The sequence below is a fragment of the Triturus cristatus genome, chromosome 4_1 (assembly GCF_964204655.1).
Source record: "Triturus cristatus chromosome 4_1, aTriCri1.1, whole genome shotgun sequence".
NCBI lineage: Eukaryota > Metazoa > Chordata > Amphibia > Caudata > Salamandridae > Triturus > Triturus cristatus.
The window spans coordinates 319,998,589-320,014,461 of NC_140585.1; the positions used below are offsets into that span (position 1 = coordinate 319,998,589).

Here is a 15,873-nt window from a genome sequence, read left to right on the forward strand (position 1 = left end):
TCCCTTCACCCTCTCATTCGTCCATACTTCCTACTTTTAACCCTTCCCTCCAGTGTTCTTTCACCCCACCTGTCGCTTTTCATTGCTCTTGTTTACTTTTTGACGCTATATTTGAGCATAAATGATGAGCTTTTGTCTGCAGAGTTGCAGACCGACAAGATCCATGGAGGACACCACCCCCGCTGTATCTGCTAAAGGGGGGAGGGGGTTACGACGCACTTGAACGACTACAATCAAGGCATGCCACAACCGAGAAGATGAGCAAACATTAGATACCAGCTGACAACTAATAACATTTCGTATAAAACATAACGTAGATACTCGCGGGTGCCGAGTTACACGCCAAATTTATTTTTCTATATTAGAATGCTGATGTGTACCAAAATTACGCCATAGAACGCGGTGTCAGAAACTGAAGCAAAATCATTCATAATCCGTACCCCGGAAGCAGCATCGCAAAACCTAAATAAAAGAACCGGAAGAACACTTTAAAATGCCGGAAGCAAACCTTTCACCTAACTGCTTTACCCCTTCCGCATTCCTCCGCCGAAGACTGACAGAGTTATTACTGCAGGGCAACAAATCGCTCCGGCTTCGTGGCCTGTGTTGTTTCACGTTGATTTATAGTTCAAATCCACTTATCCACGTCCATGAGAGATTGTTCTTAGAATTTCTGCCGAGGGACGTGGGACTTCTTTTAAAATGAAAACATTTCTGGTGCGGATGGATACCCAAGTTAAAGAAACTTCCGGTTGAGAGCCGAAAACAGAGAAGGAACCAAAACAATCAGGGAAATTAAATGACAGTGGAGGCTGAAGACTGCAACGAGATCTGCCGGCTGCGGAGCAGCCCGGCATAGGAGACTGCAAAGAGCAGCGGCTCAGGGAGCGTCTCGGCAAGGGGGCTCTGCGGGAGCACTGACTGCCTCGGGGGTAGGATGCGGCCCTGGACCCTGCTTCGGGGCCCTGGGGGAGGAGGTGATGGCGACCCCCAAGTAAAGAGGAGCGGCGGATGGGATCCCCGCTAAGCAGGCATACCCTGCAGATTAGCTACCCCTGCGCGGCCCAGAGACAGGTGGACCAGGGACCTGTCCGGATTGTTCTTTTGTCCTTTGATTTCGTCACAGGACGGGCAGCAGGGGCTTTCACACAACCACCATGACCGGGTACGCGGAGTTTGTGCCTCCGCCCGAGTGCCCGGTCTTTGAGCCTACCTGGGAGGAGTTCAGTGACCCTCTTGGATTTATCGGGCGGATCAGACCTATTGCTGAGAAGACGGGAATCTGCAAGATTCGGCCACCTAAGGTGAGAGGAGAGGAGTTGGTAACTGGGAGAAGGTTTCTCGATCTGCTGCTCTTTAAGGCGGGTGGTGAGGTGACCTGCTTTTTTACAGGGCGTTAAAATCTGGTATTCTTGAAAGGATAACGGCGTGGGTTTTTGTTTGAAGGCTATAGTTTTGCCCCAGAGAATTGGGTCGCTGTCTGTTGCATTTCTTGATAGATCGGACGGTAACAGAATGGGAGTGGTCAGATGCAGCGTTGAGCTTTGCTATTCTGAATTAATGATGCCCGTTAAGAAGATCCGCACCACTAGAGATGGGTGTGCGTGTGCGGAGGGGATTTTCTTCAAATAGCTACAGTAGGAGGAATGAACGGTATGGCGACATCGCAAGATGTTGTCACCTAGACCGGTGGGGTCGGTAAGGGGACTTCTAAGATACGGTTCCTAAAATATGGGTGTGAAGGTTATTTGCACAACCCGTTTGCCCTTGTCTGGGAGGGTGTAAATCGTGTCATCTAATGTCCAAGGAGAAGGGGGCTTGATAAGAGTAAATATGCAGAAGTTTATTTCTTTAAAGAAAAGAGGTAGTTAATGTGGGATCTCATCCCTCAAAGTAACATAATTATTCGGGATAGCGAGTGATCTATTCCCCCAAGAGGAAACGGGTAGGAACTGCTCTCCCAAGGCGAGTGTAGTGAAGGTGTGATGGGTGGAAACTGATCGGTAGCTATCCCCAGAGTATCGGGGATGATGCTCATAGGCTCTGCTCTCTAAGGTGAGTGTGGTATGTGCAAGAATTGCCGCACGATGAGATGGGTACGGAGTCGGATGTTTCCTTACGATCTGGCTACACAAAGAGCATAACCAACGTTATTTCTTTGAGCTGCCAGATCACGCCCAGTTAGAGCGGTATGTGTATGCCCATAAGTAAAACAGCGCAGATTAAGGAGACATTCAGTCACTGCCATTTTCCTTGAAAGGTCAGATCCCAGTGGGTCGGGGAGCGTAAGAAAAATACGTTTTCATTTAATAGGCAATTTAATAACCAGGTGCTGTGAATTAAATAAATATCAATCCAAAGACCACAGAGGCACCCAGCCGAAAATACAGATATGCCAAAAGCGGCGGGTATTGATATGCTGTGCTGACTATATAGGCTACAGGTATGGCACTTACAATCAACGTAATGTAACCCAGCAAAAACTTTGCTCATCAGGGTCAGCTCCAGTTGATTCTCCTCCTCAACTGAAGTGTTCAGAATTTTAGGTTCTATTAAACTGAAATTGTACTGGTGAGTTTGATACAGTGGATGGTCAGAGGACTAAACAACCTTGAAGGTGTGACGCTTGGCACCTTTATAAAGCATATCACAGTGGTTCTTCGTGTGGTCTGGTTGTACCTGATTACAGAAAGTAGAAGTCACACTTCAGCAATTTATTATTTTTTGGCTAGTCTGTCATTAACACTGATTTGTGTGGGAAGTGTTTAGGAAAGGCAGCAAGCATTTACCTCAGAACTCAAGGACCAACTTATTATTTTCAGCAATAGATCTACCTTGCTTTCCTTTTCCTGTTGGTTTTCTCTGTTGAAAGATAGATCCAGCCTTGACACATTCAAATGGTAAACTTCATTCTCCTTCTGAAACAAGTTGTAATTTAATAATTCAGACCGCTTTTTAATAGCAAAATCTTTCAAAGTTCTGATTTGTCTAGTTCTTTTTCCATCACAAGATCATGAAATTCTGTATTCTAAATACTGGCATCTTTGCAGTGTCACAAACAAAAAATGACAAGGGATGATGTTAATCGGAGGCTCATGTTAGAAGCATCATTGACCTGCTAAATATTGGCAAAGAGGCAACAGCATGCTTTCTGTGCGATGCACAGATAAAGGGTAATCTGATTTATGGGTTGCTGGAAGCTTTCTTTGGATATGGCCTGGTTTCCCCAGCCAGACGTGTTTAGGTCGAAGCGGTCTTGTTTGCTAAAGACATTTTGGGGACATTCAGAAAGATAACCTAGGAATGCACACTGCTCATTGTTTACCATTGGCTTTGTGGTTTGTAACTCACATCTTCTGGCATTCCTTTTACTGGTCTTATTTGCTTTAGGTTGTACAGCTCGAGTTCCGCCCTCCTATTGCCCAAATCTTGTTACTGTATTCTTCCACAAACTCACTTTCTGTAAACAGGCCTTTAAATCTTGTTCTTCTCTTGTCTCATTTGCTGAGCATTCAAAGGCAGAGCTTAAATGTCAGACTGTGTCTTCCAACAAGTGTGGTGTTTAATTTTCTTTGTCTGACTTCAAAGGGAGAGGAGTTATGCGACAATCATGCTGGCTATTGGGGTACTCCTTGAGGAAGGCTGTACAGATGTTATTTTGTTTCCTAGCACACAGCAAAATTGACATGTCTGTAAATGATCTGTGTTGACTATCAAATCAATGCATTGAGTGATGACATTTCTACACATTCTCATTTGTGCGCTGTATACTTTTATCACTAAAACTGTATGAGATTGCAAATGTAATGGTCTTTTCAATTGAAGATGTGTTGTCTATAATGCCAGTAGTCTGCCATACGTTACCCCACCCCAATCTACTCTGCACCACTCCACCTCACTGCACTCTACTCTTCACTACGCCAATCCACACTGCGTCACTGCTATCCTGTCTACAGCACACCACTCTATGCCTCTCTACACTACCCCACTCCACGCCAATGCACTCTACCCCACACTACTCTATGTACCACTGCACTTTTCGCCACTGTATTCTACACCACTCCACACCATCACACTCTGCAACACTGCACTTTACGCCACTGCACTTCACGCCACCGCACTTTACGCCACTACACTTTACGCCACTGCGCTTTACGCCACTGCACTTTACGCCACTGCACTTTACGCCACTGCACTTTACGCCACTGCACTTTACGCCACTGCACTTTGCGCCACTGCACTTTACGCCACTGCACGTTACGCCACCGCCCTTTACGCCACTGCACTCTACGACACTGCACTTTCCGTCACCACACGTTACGCCACTGCACTTTACGCCACTGCACTTTACGCCACTGCACTTTACGCCTCTGCCCTTTACACCTCTGCCCTTTACACCTCTGCCCTTTACGCCTCGGCACTTTACGCCTCGGCACTTTACGCCTCTGCACTCTACGCCTCTGCACTCTACGCCTCTGCACTCTACGCCTCTGCACTCTACGCCTCTGCACTCTACGCCTCTGCACTCTACGCCTCTGCACTCTACGCCTCTGCACTCTACACCATTTACTCAAAACAAATGCACTCAATACCAATCTACCCTGCACCAAATCACTCTACGTCGCTATACTCTGCGTCTCTGCACTCTATGCCACTCAATTCTACTCTGCTCCACTGCACTCTACGCCAATGCACTCTGCTATACACAACTGAACTCTTAACAGTACACTCTGCAACACGTCACTCTCTGCCACTCTATGCCCCTGCACTGTACGCCACTCTATTCTACTCAGCACCACTGCACTTTACAACACACTACTCTATACCACAGCACTCTATGCCACTTTACTCTACTCTCAAACACACAGGATTTGTAGAGCGCACTAATCCCGTAAGGGTATCCAGACGCTAGGTCAAGGCTGATCGGGGCTTCTGTCGAAAAGCCAGCTGTTGAGTCCCCTTCTGAACTTCCGAAGGGAGGAAGCGGTCTGAAGGTGGATGGGTAAGCTTTCGAGGATTTCGCGGCGAGGTAGGAGAAGGAATATCCTCTACTGTTGCTGCAGCAGATGCGGGAAAGGGTGTGTGCGAGGCAAAGAGCAGGGACCTGGAGGATAGGTGGAAGATCAGGCAGTGGTTGATTCTCTCTGGTACTTGGTTGTGGAGGGTTTTGTTGGCGTGCGTCAGAATCTTGAATTGGCTTCTCTTGTGAACGGGGAGCCGGTGAAGTTTCGTCTGGTGGGGGGGTGGTGATGTGTCTCCGTCTGTCAAGCATGAGTCTGGCCACTAAGTAATGGATGGTCTGAAGTCTTTTCAGGCGGTGTGATATGATTCCAGCATAAAGAGCATTGACATAGTCAAGCTGGCTGCTGATGAGGGCTTGAGTGACGGATCGTCTTGTTGTGACTGGTAGCCATTCGAAGCATGCAGAGGGTGAGGAAGCGGGCAGAGGAGACTGCGTTGATCTGGCTGTTCATGTTGAGCTTACTGTTCAATATGATTTATTTTTTAAGCTTATAAAGCGTGCAGCTACCCCCAACGGGGGTGTCCCGGCGCTACGGACAGTGGGCAGTAGTGAGTATCCGAGCGTGGCTAAGGGTTGGAGAACAGCCAAGTTTTTAAATTGCGCCGAAACAGGCATTCAGATTCAATCATACGAAGAGATAGTGGCAGGCTGTTCCATGCTTTAGCAGTAATAACTAACTGCAAAGGCTCTGCCCCCCATTCTGGAGCGGCGAAATCGGGGAGCGCGCAGGAGGCATAGATGATTAGATCTAAGTGATCGATTGGACTGGGCAAGCTTGAGTCTGGCTCTGAGATATGCAGGCCCTTGACCTTTTATTGCTCTAAATGTCAGGACCAGGGATTTGAACTGTATGCGGCTAGTCACAGGCAACCAATGTAGCTTTTTTAGATGAGGAGAGATTGAGTGACGATAGGGGATATTGCATATCAGCCTTGCCGCTGCATTCTGTACAATCTGCAGGCGTTTAATCAAATAGGCCGGTGCTCCCACATACAGACTGTTTGCATAGTCCAAGTGTGATGTTATGAGAGCGTGAGTGATGGTCCTACGTGTGTCCATGGGCAGAAATGGGAGAATTTTATGACTCATGCGAAGCGTTCTAAAGCACGCCAAGGTGACCTTATTTATTTGAGCCTTGCAAGACAGTTCATTGAACTGAAAACCCAGATTCCTAGCTGAGTTCACCGATACAGGGAGAGTATTCAACTCAGGAGCCACCAAACTAAAGGTAGAGGTGGGTTTTTTGATTAAAAAAACAACACCTCGGTTTTATCTGAATTGAGCCTTAGAGTGTTGAGTGCCATCCAAGATGAGATGTTGCTCAAGCAGCGTCTAAAGTTGGAAAAACTAGCATCAGTGATCTCTAAAAGAAAACACCAGTTGAGTGTCGTCAGCGTAAGAGATCACTCTGACCCACATGATTCAACCACCCTAGCCAGCGGAGATAGAAAAACAGTGGGCTCAGGGCAGAGCCCTGAGGGACACCGCTACTTAGTGTTTTTTTCTCTGAGACAAAAGGTTGGAGGTGGACCTGTTGAGTACGACCACTTAGAAAGGATCTAATCCAGGCTAGAGGGGTACCCTGAATCCCGAGATTATATAGTCTTTCTATCAGTATGGCATGGGAGACCGTATCGAAAGCCGCTGACAGGTCGAGGAGCACAAGCATAGCCGCCTCGCCCGCGTCCACGCATTCGCAAATAGTCTCAATCACCTCCAGGAGTGCAGTCTCGGTACTGTAACCGGACCTAAATCCGGATTGCGAATCATGTAGCAGTTGTCCAGACTCAAGGTAGCCAGCAAGTTGTTCTTGCACTATTTTCTCTAATATTTTGGCTGGTTTAGGTAATAGGGAGATGGGCCGGTAGTTGCTGAACACCGAAGGATCGGTTTCAGGTTTTTTCAAAATAGGGATCAGCATAGCCTGTTTCCATGGCGTGGGGAACAGACCAGTTTGTAATGAGGTGTTCCAGATTGAATTCAATGGGGGAATGATGAGCGGGGCAAGAGAGCTAAATAATTGAGCTGGACACGAATCCAAAGGGGACCCAGATTTACACGGCAGCATTTTTTTCAAGAATGTTTCGGCCGAGATAGTGTTGAAAGACATAAAAGCCTCCTCCATGGATATCCTGGAGTCAGGGGTTGGGATTGCCAGGGGCTCATTGAATGTAGCACAAATGTCTTATGATTTTTTCGTGAAGGAAGTTAGGCCGTCGCAGAGGCTTTGGCTAGGGCAGGTTGAACTGGATAGTGCAATAGGTTTAGAAAACTCTTTCACTATTTTGAACAGAGTTTTGGAGGAGTTTTCAGCCGAGCTGATTTTTCCTAAGACGTACACTCTCATTACGGTACGTTTAAGTTTGTGGAATTTTTTTAATGGCGGCTCTATAGGAGACTTTAATGTCTGGATCATAGGATAGTCTCCAACTACGCTCAAGCTTTTTACAGTTACTCTTCTCAGCATGCAAGGCAGGGGAGAAACAGGGTGCTGAGGGTTTTAGCCTAGAGGAAGCTATAGGTCGCATAGGGGCAATAGCATCAATGGCTGAGGATAACCGGGCATTGAAATTTACGACCTCAGTGTCCAGGTCCCCTACTGATTGCCAGGTGGAGCTAGCGAGCGCAGGTGCTAGCGAGGCACAAGTGATTTTGAACCATTTCCTACCATAGTCTCTGGCCTTAACTGAAATGTCGGTGTGAAGGATGGAAGCCAGACTAAATGGAATTAGATAATTGTCAGACCAGGTGAGAGGCAGGGGAGACATAGTGGTCAGACCTGGATGATTGGTGAACAGTAGATCAAGCGTATGGCCGGCCCGATGTGTGGGGCCACAAATCCGCTGGGTAAGATTGAGGCCCATCCGGGATCCGGGAGACTGCAGTAGGTGCCATGCGAGTGCTGCTTCATGACCAAAATTTGTGTACCGAGGAGCGCACTCCTCCCTCATCCTGATCAGCAATCACACTCGGCCATAGTGTCTTTTTTCGCTGCGGTGTCTGCCATTGAGCCGATACCGATTCCACACACCTTAGCGAGTGTGTAGGTAAATTACCTTTTTATTTTTTCACCATCCACGTGGCATCTTTCACTTTGCCACTCACTGCACTCACTGGTCCTGACGAAAGCCCCTTACACCCTGACGTGGGCTGAAACATGTAGACCAACCACATAGACAACTATTAGAAACTAAACTCTTTCGTAGTTGCACCACATAGTTTTATTTTTAACATATCCTGAGCCGCCATTAATAAACTTTCCCCGGCAAGGACTCTCAGAGATATTTTTAAACTTTCACCACATCACACCTTTGCACCACACCAGCTCCGCTGTAGTCAGGCGTCGTAGCACAACCGGGGGGCATTCGGCCACCCGGTTGGGACCCCTATGATGAAGCATGACACCAACTAGGTTGGTGTGTGAGGGGTCTTTTTACTTACCTAGTGGGTTCCCAAGCACTGCTTGACAGTGATTGTATCAACAATTCTGGGTTCGTCCAGCTTTGATTAAACTAAGATTGAGGTCCTCCATGGTATCCAGGAGCAGTCCTGCTTTGGTGCATGAAGTATCATCTACGTGCAAGTTAAAATCTCCTAAAATAGTAAAGTGAGAGTGCTTAAGCGATAGGTCGGCGGCCGTGGTGTATAGATCAGTGAGAGATTGGGGGAAAGAACCAGGAGGACTGTATACAAGAATACCCGCCAAGATTGAATTTGCGGCTTCCAAGATGCTAAAATACATGGCTTCAAGAGAGCCAGTGTTAGGAAGTTTTCTAGAGACGATCTTCCAGCCTGTGCGTAAGATCACAGCAATCCCCCCCCCTGCCTTAGTGCCAATACGGTTAACCCCTACAAAACGGTAGTCCGGGGGAATGGCAAGGTTGAGGTCAGGATTAGAGGAATCTTTAACCCACGTCTCCGTCAAAAACATAAGGTCCCAGAAATGAGTGGTAAGGGAGAGCCAGATATCTCCTGAATGACTGGGTAGCGATCTGCAGTTGAGCAGGCACGCCTTGATGAAATAGGGGGGGCCAGAGGGTGCGACTACCGGTCCAGTGGAGGGGAGAGGTTTTCTGGATGGAGCAGTAGGGTCCAGATTAAAAGGGCAAGTGTCACAGCTAAAATGGTCAGTGAAAGACCCAGACAAATTACAAAGTGACGGGGTGATGCACCCTTTATTTCTAAATATCAATAGTTGGGACCTGGACCAGCATATACGTGCACCGGGGGAACAACCGGCAGCATAGCTGGCGCTGGTCACGGAACAGGCGCGGAAGGGCGCAGACGGGCTTGCCTTAGGCGCACCTTTGGCACGCCAGTGGCGCGCATCCGCTGGGCGAAGGAAATTACATGTCCCTTAAGTAGCAGCAGAAGTAATGGCGCTAGAGCGCTAACCCGGAACTCCTCCCCTCAGTAAACCAGAAGTGAGAGTCCAATATTTAAAATAACAAGAGAAACCCATACGTCTTTGTGAGCTGGGTAAGTACAAAAGCACAAAACAATGTTCACAAGGAAATCATTTATCAGAATGTCAGTTGAGACACGAAATGCAGGAACGGTAGTTATCCGGACCTGTATCAGAGAATACACTCTTTTAGTAGTGTTATCTTTTGTAACTATTTGTGCACACCAAGGTGATAACAGGAGGCAACTCACAATGTAATGTTCCACCAAGTGTAACTGGTACACTTCGGATTATCGGTAGAACCCACAGCGATGGCTCCAAGCATCTCTATTAACGCTGTTAGCATTGTATCATCAGTGATGACTGGATTATTATGCCAGTAGAACCCACAAGTTGGCTCCACGCGTTTTAATTCACGCTGATAGCGATGACCCACGCTGTAAAAATAATGGTATATGATCGTGGGCATGGATGCTCCAGTTAAGGTGAAAAAACTGCAACATTACTAAAAGAGTGTATTCTTTGATACAGGTCCGGATAACTACCGTTCCTGTACTTCGTGTCTCAACTGACATTCTGGATCCTACACAGATACCTATCTGTGCTGTACTGGTAAGCCATAGTACACACACCCTATAAGCCCTTCTTATTTATCATGTATTTCCGTACACCCGCAATTACATCCTTTCCCCTTCTCAGTCCCCAGAAACAGTCCTGGAGAGACCCCGTATCCAGAGAGGGTCGAAACGCCGTCGACACCAGACAAAAAAGAGCCTGAATTAAATTAGTATTGTATTAAGCTCGTCCTTTTGTACTTTACCAATAACCTGTTTCCAAGTGTTTCCTTCACTATGTCACACAGTACTCACTAAAATAGATTATGGTCACTTCACTGGGGTTCACAATACCACTCCAAATGTGCAACGATATGTAAATATTTCAATGATTTTTATATAAGGAAATACGTCTGTGGTACAGACTATAACTTCATAATAAACTTGCCTACCTTGGCTGAAGTTAGGTATACCTTAAATTGAAGGTGTGTGGGCTTTTTCAAATGTATATGTGTGTATAAAAAACTTGGTACAAGTAATACTGTGACTCGATGGAGGGTCATGAATGAATAAGATTAATTCCGACTATGATTTAATCAGAGCAACTACTTTAGTTGCAGATTGTGTACTGATCAAGATAAATGAGCTCCTTGTGAACATTGTTTTGTGCTTCAATATTTATTTTATTTATTTTGCACATTTATAGAGCGCTCTAATACCCGGAGGTGTCCTGGCGCTAGAAAGATAGACTGGTGTGTTGAAGCGTGCTTACTGAGTGAAGAGCCATGTTTTTAGACCTCTTCTAAAGGCCATCAGATTCTGGATTTGTCTGAGCGCAGGTGGAAGTTTATTCCAGGCCTCTGCGGCCCCAAGAGAAAAACTCCTGCCTCCCCAGCGAGCTCTTTTAATTCTGGGGACCGTGACCAGAGCCAGTTGTCCTGACCTCAAAGTTCTTGCTGGTTTATGCCAGCAGAAAAGAGATTTCAAGTGCCTAGGTCCCGAATCGTGGAGGGCCTTAAAGACCATGCAAACTGCCTTGAAAATGATTCTTTTATGGACCGGCAGCCAATGAAGCTTGACCAGCTCCTGAGATATCGAGGCAAATTTGGGTGTGTCAGTGATTAGGCGAGCGGCTGCATTTTGCAGAAGTTGGAGTTTTCTTAATACGCTCTGCTGGGCGTTTAGCATCAGGCTGTTGCAGTAGTCTAGGCGTGAGAGCACTAGACCCGTAACTATTGTTTTCCTGTGTTTCTTCTCAAGATAAGGTAATATTTTCCTGATGGTTTTGAGTATGAAGTGGAGGGAGGAGGAAAGAGCACTCACCTGGGATTTAAAGGTCAGGGAGGTATCCACCAGAATACCGAGATTTTTCACTTTGTCCACCGGATCTGGGAGAGGTCCCATTTCGTCTGGCCACCATCTCGGGGACCAAAAGTTGTCTCTGTCACCAAAGAGCAGAACCTCGGTTTTTGAGGAGTTCAGCTTAAGGCAGCTTTGTGCCATCCAGCGGCCAACTTCAAGCATGCAGTTTCTGAATCTATCGGCAGTGTTTTCTGTGTTGCCGGGAAGGAGGGACACCACAATCTGTGTGTCGTCGGCGTAGGCCGTGAGTTGAAAGCCGAACGATCGGATCACCGGGGCGAGGGTGGACACATATACATTAAAAGGGGTTGGGCTTAGCGAAGACCCCTGGGGGACTCCGCAAGGAAGCACAAAGGAGTGAGATTCGTGGCTGCCCAGCGCCACTGTCTGGGATCTGTCAGACAGGAAGGCTTGTAAGATTTTTAAGGCCTTTCCCTGAATTCCACAGGCCCTCAACCGGTTCACCAGTAGCTTATGGTGGACCGTATCGAAGGCCGCAGAGAGATCCAATAGGATCAGAGCTGCTCTGCCCCCTGTATCCATCACCTGCCTGATATCTTCCATAGATTTAATCAGGGCGGATTCCGTGCTGTGCCCCTCTCGAAAGCCGTGTTGGGAGGAATCCAGTACATCCGCAGATTTTAGGAAGGCGCTAAGTTGTGCGTTCAGGTAACCTTCTATTATTTTGGCCGGGAGGGGGAGTCTGGCAATCGGGCGATAATTGTTCATCTCTGTGATGTCAAGATTGGGTTTTTTGAGCAGGGGTAAGATGGAGGCTTGCTTCCAGCTAGAGGGATATTCCCCTTTCTCCAACATCTGATTGAAGAGGGGAGTGAGACCCCTGGCAATTGCGTCTGGTGCAAGTTTAGTTATTGTTGTGGGGCAGGGGTCATGAGGGGAGCCTGATTTAATTTTTAGTAGGCGACTTCTCACTTCTTTTTCCGTGATGGGCGGGAAATATTGAAGCGTGGGTTCAGGTCTGGCGGGATCGGGGGCCCCCCTCGGTGAAGAAGTCATCACTGTCCTATCTAAGGGGAGAAAGATGTTTTCCACCTTTTCACGAAAGAAGGTTGCCAAACTTTCGCAGAGTGAGAGGCTTGCTGGAATTTCAATGGGTTTGGGGTTTGCTAGGGAAGCGACCGTGAGGAAGAGTTCTTTAGGGGTATTGGTAGCATCTTCTATCTGTCTCGTGAGAAAGGCTTTTTTCGCTTGAAAGATGGATTCTTTGTAGCGCCTTTGTTCCGAATTAAGCGTTTTTTTGTCTGCTTCTCTATAGTGCGTGCGCCAGATTTTTTCAAGTTTTTTGCACCTTATTTTGTGTTCCCTTATTTGATCTGTGAACCATGGGGCGGCAGGCTTGGCCCGAGTGGAGTGGATGGTTTTAGGGGGGGCTAAGAGTAAACAAGCCCGGTCCAGCCAGGTAGTATAGGTCTTAGCTGCTTCCTCCACATTGTTCGGAAGGGGGGGTAATGTAGTGTTTAATGTGTTATCTTGCGAGTCCCCAGTGATGTTTTTCCATTTTCTCACTTGTTTCGGGGTGTTTCTCTTGTTAACTGGTTTTTCATAAGTGGTGAGAGGAATAGAGAAGTGGATTGCTGAATGGTCAGACCAGAAGACTGGTAGGACCGAGGAGACTTTCAAATTGAGCTGATTAGAGAAAATCCCGTCTAGGGTGTGTCCTGCTCTGTGAGTAGGATCCATTACTAGCTGTAGCATGTCGATCCCAGCCAGTAGGTCGATAAGTTCCTGGGTGTCGGGAGATGTTTTGCATTCCAGATGGAAATTAAAATCACCCAGAAGAGTGAATCTTTGGGAGCAGGCTGCTGCTTCTAGTAATTTACTCAGGGCTGCTAGAAATCTAGTTTTCTCGCCCGGGGGCCTATAAACAAGGCCTCCTGTAAAGGACTGGTGATTAGAGAGGGTAAAATTGAACAGCAGAGATTCACCTAGGTCAGAGGGACCGGATTGAAAGGAGCCTCTGGTGTCTTTGTGATATATAATGGCTAGGCCGCCCCCTCTCCTTTTGTCCCTATTTTGGGTGTAGCAGATAAAGTCCTGTGGGGTGGCTTTAACTATATCTGGACCTGATGCTGCGTCGGTCCAGGCTTCCGTGATGAAAGCAATTTTTATGCCTGCATCCTGAATGTACTCGGCAACTTCTGAGCTATGCTTAACTAGAGACCTCGTATTGAGGAGGAGGCATTTAGCCAGGGGGTAGTTGGGCAGGTGGGCTGGTCTCTTAGTTGCGCAATTGGTGACCAGAGAGGTTTAAGCAAAAGTGACGAGCACTTGGGGCAGTGGGAAAGTGTAGGAGGGAGATTGGTCCCGGGTTCCCAGATGTTGCAGTCCTTACCAGGAGGTACGATGTTTAGTGCTAGAAGCGTGTCTCTATTGTAGACAAGCCTGGGTAAAAGGTAAGGCGCGGGAGCGACAGGGGGGCTGGCCCTGGGCGCGGGTCCGGCGCGGACGGGCGCTGACGGGCTCGCCTTTGGCGAGCCGTTGGCGCGCCCGCTGCGCTCGTCCGCTGCGCTTCCTCGTGAGGGGGGCCATATAAAGGAGAAAGGGCGGGAGGGGCGGAGCACTGCACTGCTCTGCCGGCTCCCAACCCAAAATGGCGGTACCCTCCGGAGCGGATCGCCTCCAGACAGGGGTTCGAGTGCCCAGAACACAAAGTACACAGTTTAAAAAGGCACACGCAAACACCAGTGTGCTTTACTAAATAGCGTGTGAAATTAAAAACAATTTTTACGAGAAAGCATAAATCGCATTAATTATCAGTTCTAAATGTCCCGGCTTCCGCCTCAGGACGCTTACTTCCCGCACCGAGACTATCAAGTCAGTCTCAGGCAAGAAGCGCCTAGCTTTTAAAGGAGGAAGGGCGGGAGGGGCGGAGCACTGCACTGCTCCGCCGGCTCCCAACCCAAAATGGCGGTACCCTCCGGAGCGGATCGCCTCCAGACAGGGGTTCGAGTGCCCAGAACACAAAGTACACAGTTTAAAAAGGCACACGCAAACACCAGTGTGCTTTACTAAATAGCGTGTGAAATTAAAAACAATTTTTACGAGAAAGCATAAATCGCATTAATTATCAGTTCTAAATGTCCCGGCTTCCGCCTCAGGACGCTTACTTCCCGCACCGAGACTATCAAGTCATGATTCCGAGGTTCCGGGTTTGGTCCGTGGGGTGGGTGGCCGTCCCAGGTTGGTGCCCACCAGGAGTCATCCCACAGTGAGGCAGTTCTCCCGAAGATCAGGACTTCCGTCTTGTCTGTGTTGAGTCTGAGGCAGTTGTAATGCATCCAGTTGGTGATGCTGGTCATGCAGAGGTGGAAATTGGCCTTGGTGTTGGAGAGGTCTTTGGATAGTGAGAGGATGAGCTGGGTGTTGTCCCCGTTGTAGATGATCAGTTTATGGTTTTTGATGATGTTGGCCAGGGGGTGGTCATTTAGGTGTTAAAAATGGTGCGGCTGAGGGATGAGCCTTGAGAGACGCCACAGATGATGCTCTTAGGCTTGTCTTGAATGCCAATCTGATGAAGTCTCTTGGTCAGGGTGTGGTGGAAGACAGTTTCGAATTCCGCCAAGAGGTCGAGGAAGATCAAGTCTATTGAGTCTCCCTGGTCAAGGAGGGTTTAGATGTCATGAGTCTCCCTGGTCAAGGAGGGTTTAGATGTCATGTGTGGCAGCGCTCATGGCGGTTTCAGTGCTGTGGTTGGAGCGGAATCCGTATTTGGATGCATCCAGAAGATCGTTTTTCTCTTAGGTATTCTGTGAATTGCTGGTTGATGGCCTTTTCGAGGACTTTGGCAGGAAAGGGGAGTAGGGAGTAGTTGGTAGTTTTTGAGCTTGTTTGGGTCGGCAGAAGGTTTCTTGAAGAGGGTTTATTCTCATGCATGTTTCCAATCCTCTGGGTAGGTGGCTGAGGTGATGGATGTGTTGAAGATGTCTGTTAGCTTGCTGCTGATGGTGTTGTTGCAGAGGTTGAACATGTGGTTTGGGCGGGAGTCTGTGGGAGATTCAGAGTAGACTGAATACATGATGTTGACTGTGTTCTGCGTAGTGAGCTGGTTCCAGATGGTGAGTGATCCTGTTGTCGTTGGTGGCGTCCATGGGGTCTAGGAGGCTGAGGGTGGCGGCAGGTTGGAAGTTCCTGTGCGTAGATGGTGGATATCTTTTAGTTGAAGTCAGCTAGGACGTTGCAAAGTTCCTGGGAGGGGACAATTATGTTTTCAGTCGCTGAGGGGTTGGAGAACTCCTAGACGATGCTGAAGAGTTTTTTTTCTGTGGTTGGAGCTGGCTTAGATGCAGTTGGCTAAGGCGTTCTTTCTGGTGTCTTTCAGGAGTTCCGGTCGGTGGGCTCATTGGTGGTGCGGTCCTTTCCAGTTGTTTGCAGTTGTTTTTCATGGTTCTTAGCTCTGGATTGTACCAGCTGGCTGATTTGGAGGGTCAGTTGTGTTTGCTGGGGGGAGACTCTGTTGGTGGAGTTGGAGATCCAAGTGGTGATGTTTTTGACTGCTTGATCAACGTTTG

The 15,873-nt window shown here is 47.9% G+C and overlaps 1 protein-coding gene across 7 annotated transcripts in view; it reads left to right on the forward strand.

The window, feature by feature from the left end:
* Positions 1 to 545: 545 nt before the first annotated feature.
* Positions 546 to 15,873, forward strand: part of KDM5A (lysine demethylase 5A) — a 1,031,636-nt gene continuing 1,016,308 nt past the window's right edge. For 6 of the 7 annotated variants that reach the window (XR_014981238.1, XR_014981239.1, XM_085652271.1 and 3 more), the window contains exon 1: positions 726 to 1,304. Coding sequence is in view for 5 of the 7 variants with exons in the window: in XM_085652271.1 (XP_085508397.1) it covers positions 1,158 to 1,304 (147 nt within the window). In the remaining 2 variants the exon portion in view is untranslated. Of the gene's footprint in view, positions 1,305 to 15,873 lie in introns of all 7 variants that reach the window. The other variant, XM_085652274.1, reaches the window with a different exon arrangement.